At 42.6% G+C, this 5,943-nt stretch overlaps 1 protein-coding gene across 3 annotated transcripts in view; it reads left to right on the top strand.

Moving 5' to 3' along the window:
* The window catches only part of LOC119423874 (cGMP-dependent protein kinase 1), a 47,767-nt gene that overhangs the window by 1,979 nt on the left and 39,845 nt on the right, over positions 1–5,943 (top strand). For all 3 annotated transcript variants that reach the window (XM_037691298.1, XM_037691299.1, XM_037691300.1), the window contains exon 2: positions 861–1,027. In XM_037691298.1, the coding sequence (XP_037547226.1) occupies positions 861–1,027 (167 nt within the window). The remainder of the gene's footprint in view (positions 1–860; positions 1,028–5,943) is intronic.

Raw genomic sequence — 5,943 nt, 5'->3', positions numbered from 1 at the left:
TGTTTCATTGTTTCAATGTTTCAGTGTTTCAATGTTTCAGTGTTTCACTGTTTCAGTGTTTCAGTGTTTTACTGATTCAGTGTTTCACTGTTTCAATGATTCATTGTTTCAGTGTTTCATTGTTTTAATGTTTCATTGTTTCAATGTTTAAGTGTTTCACTTTTTCAATGTTTCATTGTTTCAGTGTTTCATTGTTTTAATGTTTCACTTTTCTGTGTCTCAGTGCTTCTCATTCGGTGTTTCAGTGTTTCAGTGTTTCATTGTTTCAGTGTTTCATTGTTTCTGTGATTCACTATTACAGTGTTTCACTTTTTCAATGTTTCAGTGTTTCAATGTTTTACTGTTTCACTGTTTTATTGTTTCACTGTTTCAGTGTTTCACTGCTGGTGTTTCATTGATTCATTGCTTCTGTTTCTCACTGATTTACTGTTCCAGTGTTTCACTGTTTCAATGTTTCTGTTTCTCACTGTTTCACTGTTCCAGTGTTTCACTACTGGTGTTTCATTGATTCAATGTTTCTGTTTCTCACTGATTCACTCTTTCACTGTTCCAGTGTTTCTGTGTTTCACTGTTTCAGTGTTTCAATGTTCCAGTGTTTCACTGTTTCAATGTTCCAGTGTTTCAGTGTTGGTGTTCCTCCTCTTGTTCTCCTCTGTTAATGCGCTCATCTGTTAACGAACATGTTCTGCTCTGAGAACATTCAGGTTTCTGTTTTTAGGTTGAATCTGAAACATGAACGTGTCTCAGTCATGGTTTAACATTTTAATCTCTTTTTCTGTCTCTTGGGTCTGATTTGTACAGTCAGTTCTTCTCTTCCAGCCTGATGAAGGTGTGTATCTCTAACCTCCTCTTCCTCTCAGGTCCAAAGAACTTATAAAAGACGCCATCCTGGACAATGACTTCATGAAGAACCTGGAGCTGTCTCAGATCCAGGAGATTGTGGACTGCATGTATCCAGTGGACTACGGGATGGACGCCTGCATCATCAAGGAAGGAGATGTGGGCTCGTTGGTCTTCGTCATGGAAGGTACCTCAGCATTGTTCTCCGAGGATAAACACCTCCGAGGTCTGACCCTGAGAGGTTCAGTCCCGTCAGTAAACTTCTTTCCAGCTGTTTCTTTGCAGAGATTCTGCTCTGATGATGTGGATCGGGTTGGACAGAACCTTCAGCTGTGTGAAGCCACATGTCCCACGTGGTGGAACGACAAATAAAGAAACTTTGACTTCGACTTTGATATCAGAGGACATCCAGGGGACACCAGAGGACAATCAGAGGACATCAGAAGAAAGTCAGGGGAAATTGGAGTAGATCAGAGGACATCCTGGGGCATCAGAGGATACTAGAGGACAGTAATAGGACACCAGAGGACATCAAGGCACATGAGAGGATATTAGACAGTCAGGGGACATCAGTGGATATCAGGGGCCATCAAAGTAAATTACAAGACAGCAGAGGAAATTATAGTGTATCTGGACATCAGAGGACAGTCAGGGGACATCAAAGAACATAAAGGGACATCGGTGGACATCACAGGACAGTCAGTGCATGTCTGCAGATGTTTTGTCTTTTCACACCATTCTAATGAAAGAACATTAATTTATATAAAACATGTCTCCTCACATCAGACACATTAAGAAAAAGATCACGTAAAGCAAAATAAAGCAAAAATATAGTAAGTTAAAATATTTTGATAAAACTAAATAAAATGGAATAAAACTCAAAGCCAGTCTGAATCTAACCATTGAAGGACTGAACATCCTCCGCCGCCTTTCAGAGTGCGTGTTGACTCTCATATACCACCACATTTTAGCTCATTATTAGCTCGAAATCACTCTTAGAGCATTTTTGTGTGGCTAAACCAGGACTTCAGACCTTCAGGAGGAATTTAGAAGTTCAAGAGAGTTTCAGACCTTCAGGAGAATCTCATCGGTTGAAGACCACGAGGAGGGAAACGTGTCAGGAGACAGAGGAGAAGAGGAAAGTGAAGAATGTAGGACTGAGGGTGGCAACTCTAAATGTGGAGACAATGACAGGCAAAGGTAGAGAGCTGGCTGACATGATGCTGAGAAGGAAGGTAAATGTTTTATGTGTCCAAGAGACCAAGTGGAAGGACAGCAAGACTTGCAGCATTGGAGCAGGGTTCAAACTGTTTCACCATGGTGTGGATAGAAAGAGAAATGGAGTAGGGGTGGTCCTGAAGGAAGAGTTGGCAAAGTATGTAGTAGAGGTGAAAAGAGTGTCAGATAGGGTGTGTCTGAATGTAGAAGTAGAAGGTCTGATGCTAAATGTTGTCACTGGTTATGCTCCACAGGTTGGATGTGATGAGGACGACAAATACAGGTCCTTCTCAAAAAATAATCATATTGTGATAAAGGTCATTATTTTCCATAATGTAATGATAAAAATGAAACTTTCATATATTTCAGATTCATTGCACACCAACTGAAATTTTTCAGGTCTTTAATTATTTTAATACTGATGATTATGGCATACAGCTCATGAAAACCCAAAATGCCTGTCCCAAAAAATTAGCATATTTCATCCCACCAATGAAAGACAAGTGTTTTTAATACAAAAAACTCCAACCTTCAAATAATCATGTTCAGTTATGCACTCAATACTTGGTCGGGAATCCTTTTACATGAATGACTGCTTCAATGCGGCGTGGCGTGGAGGCAATCAGCCTGTGGCACTGCTGAGGTGTTATGGAGGCCCAGGATGCTTCGATAGCGGCCTTAAGCTCATCCAGAGTGTTGGGTCTTGGGTCTCTCAACTTTCTCTTCACAATATCCCACAGGTTCTCTGTGGGGTTCAGGTCAGGAGAGTTGGCAGGCCAATTGAGCACAGTAATACCATGGTCAGTAAACCAGTTACCAGTGGTTTTGGCACTGTGAGCAGGTGCCAGGTTGTGCTGAAGAATGAAATCTTCATCTCCATAAAGCTTTTCAGCAGATGGAAGCATGAAGTGCTCCAAAATCTCCTGATAGCTAGCTGCATTGACCCTGCCCTTGATAAAACACAGTGGACCAACACCAGCAGATGACACGACACACCAGTGACTGTGGAAACTTGACACTGGACCTCAAGCAATGTGAATTCTGTGTCTCCTCTCTTCCTCCAGACTCTGGGACCTTGATTTCCAAAGGAAATGTAAAATTTACTGTAATCAGAGAACATAACTTTGGACCACTCAGCAGCAGTCCCAGGTGAGATGCTTCTGACGCAGTCTCTTGTTCAAGAGTGGCTTGACCTGGGGAATGCGGCACCTGTAGCCCATTTCCTGCACACGCCTGTGCACGGTGGCTCTGGATGTTTCTACTCCAGACTCAATCCACTGCTTCCGCAGGTCCCCCAAGGTCTGGAATCGGCCCTTCTCCACAATCCTCCTCAGGGTCCGGTCACCTCTTCTCGTTGTGCAGCGTTTTCTGCCACACTTTTCCCTTCCCACAGACTTCCCACTGAGGTGCCTTGATACAGCACTCTGGGAACAGCCTATTCCTTCAGCAGTTTCTTTCTGTGTCTTACCCTCTTGCTTGAGGGTGTCAATGATGGCCTTCTGGACAGCAGTCAGGTCGGCAGTCTTACCCATGATTGTGTTTTTGAGTAATGAACAAGGCTGGGAGTTTTTAAAAGCCTCAGGAATCTTTTGCAGGTGTTTAGAGTTACGTCGTTGATTCAGATAGTTAGGTTAATAGTTGTTTAGAGAACCTTTTCATGATATGCTCATTTTTTGGGACAGGCATTTTGGGTTTTCATGAGCTGTATGCCATAATCATCAGTATTAAAACAATTAAAGACCTGAAATATTTCAGTTGGTGTGCAATGAATCTGAAATATATGAAAGTTTCATTTTTATCATTACATTATGGAAAATAATGACCTTTATCACAATATGATAATTTTTTGAGAAGGACCTGTATACATTTTGTAAAGATCTGGATGAAGTGATGGAGAGTATTCCCAGGGAGGAGAGAGTGGTGATGGAGCAGACCTGAATGGACATGTTGGTGAAGGAAACAGAGGATGAGGAAGTGATGGGTAGGTTTGGTGTCGAGGAAAGAAACCAGGAAGGACAGATGGTGGTGGATTTCACCAAGAGAATGTAAATGGCTGTAGTCAACACCTATTTCCAAAAGAGGGAGGAGCATAGAGTGGCCTATAAGAGTGGAGGAAGGAGTACGCAGGTCGACTACATTCTGTGTAGAAGAGGAAACCTGAGGGAGATTGGAGACTGTAAGGTTGTGGCAGGGGAGAGTGTGGCCAGACAGCATCGGATGGTTCTGTGTAGAATGACTGTTGTTGTGGAGAAGAGAAAAAGAGTCAAATCAGAGAAGAAGACCAAATGGTGGAAGACGAAGAAGGAAGAATGATGTGAGAAGTTCAGAGAGGAGCTGTTAAAGGCTCTGGGTGGTAAGAAAGAGCTTCCAGAGGACTGGACTACTACAGCAACAGTAATTAGAGAGACAGGTAGGAAGGTACTTGGTGTGTCATCTGGACAGAGAATGGATGATAAGGAAACATGGTGGTGGAATAGTGAAGTGCAGGAAGCTGTTCAAAGAAAGAGATGTTCAGCTGCAGATTAACGTTTTGTTTGGAGGAATGTGAGGACAAATGCATCAAACCTGGATCCTCATCAGCTCCTGTTTTCACACAGAGCTCTTTGGTTCTGTTTAAAGCTGATTTGAGATCAGTGTGTTTATATAAGAAGCCTGTTTAGTAACGTGATCCTCCCACTGAAAACAGGAACTGGAGCTGCAGTCAGGAGATGGAAGACCTGCAGGAACTCAGTCTCAAGTCATTCTTGGTTTTATATCTGCAGAATGAAACAGAAAATACAATTGTGTCCATTTGAAATCCTCCTTCTGGACCTTTTGTAGTAAAAGTGATGCTGTGATAAAATTAGCTCTAGAGAAAAGGTCTCCCCATCCTCATTAAGCATCACATGACCTTTTTAGAGAAGACCTGCAGACCGGCTGCCATCACGTTGTATCTTCAGGTCATATGAAACCTTTTTGTTGCAGCGATGCTGAGCTCAGAGTGTCTGGAGAACAATCGTCCAGATGGTCAGTCCTGGGTGTTGGTGGGCGGCAGGGAACGGTGCGAAACAACAGATGACATTTATATCTCGTAAAAGCTGCTGGGTGGAGAACACACATGCTGAATGCTGGAGCATGTCCTCACAATGTGACAATATCTTCTATCAGCCTTTACATTAAAGGCACATCTGCTTCTATCATATTCATTTTAAAATCAACCTTTTTTTTCATGGAGTCTGGTGTGGGTGGGTGAGCTTTCTGTTCTTGTTGCTGTGCCTTTGTGAGGACCGGTCCTTCAGTTTAAAAGCAGGTGGAGTTTCAAGGTTCAGTTGAGAATCAGGTTTATCCTGGTCACCAGCTGATGAAACCTGAGTCAGCATTAACGCTGTTACTTTCCTGGATTTATTTATTTTTCTAAGTCCCGCAGAATTTCAGACGTTTTATTCGTTTGTGTGTCTCATACAGGGGATGAAATCTACAACTTCTTTAACTTTAACTTTTATATCCAAAAAAGTTCAATCTGGTCCTCTGGACATTCAAAAAAACAAAACAAAACAAAACAAAGCAAAAAAATCTAGAAACGTTTCGTCTCTCATCCGAGAGACTTCCTCAGTCTGAGGTGCTGTATTCAGCTCAGTCTCTTAAATAGCACCTTCTCAGAGTGGATCAACCAGTTTTGCTGCTGACAACCAGAACCAGCTGATCACATGCTCAAGAAGGACCATCAGCCTAACGATGGATCATTAGCACCTGATGGCTGTTTACTGTTCACAGAGGGCTTCTGTGCTGGGCCATCCTTTTGGCCAGTGGCTGTTTAGTTTCCCCGATGTAAGACTGATCACAGCCCTCCTGGTGTACTGCAAACCCACCCACACAGACCAGTATTTGCAGTTTGACTCCCATCAC

The sequence above is a fragment of the Nematolebias whitei genome, chromosome 17 (genome assembly GCF_014905685.2).
Source record: "Nematolebias whitei isolate Nwh7 chromosome 17, NemWhi1, whole genome shotgun sequence".
Lineage (NCBI taxonomy): Eukaryota > Metazoa > Chordata > Actinopteri > Cyprinodontiformes > Rivulidae > Nematolebias > Nematolebias whitei.
This window is presented reverse-complemented; position numbering and strand designations above follow the sequence as displayed.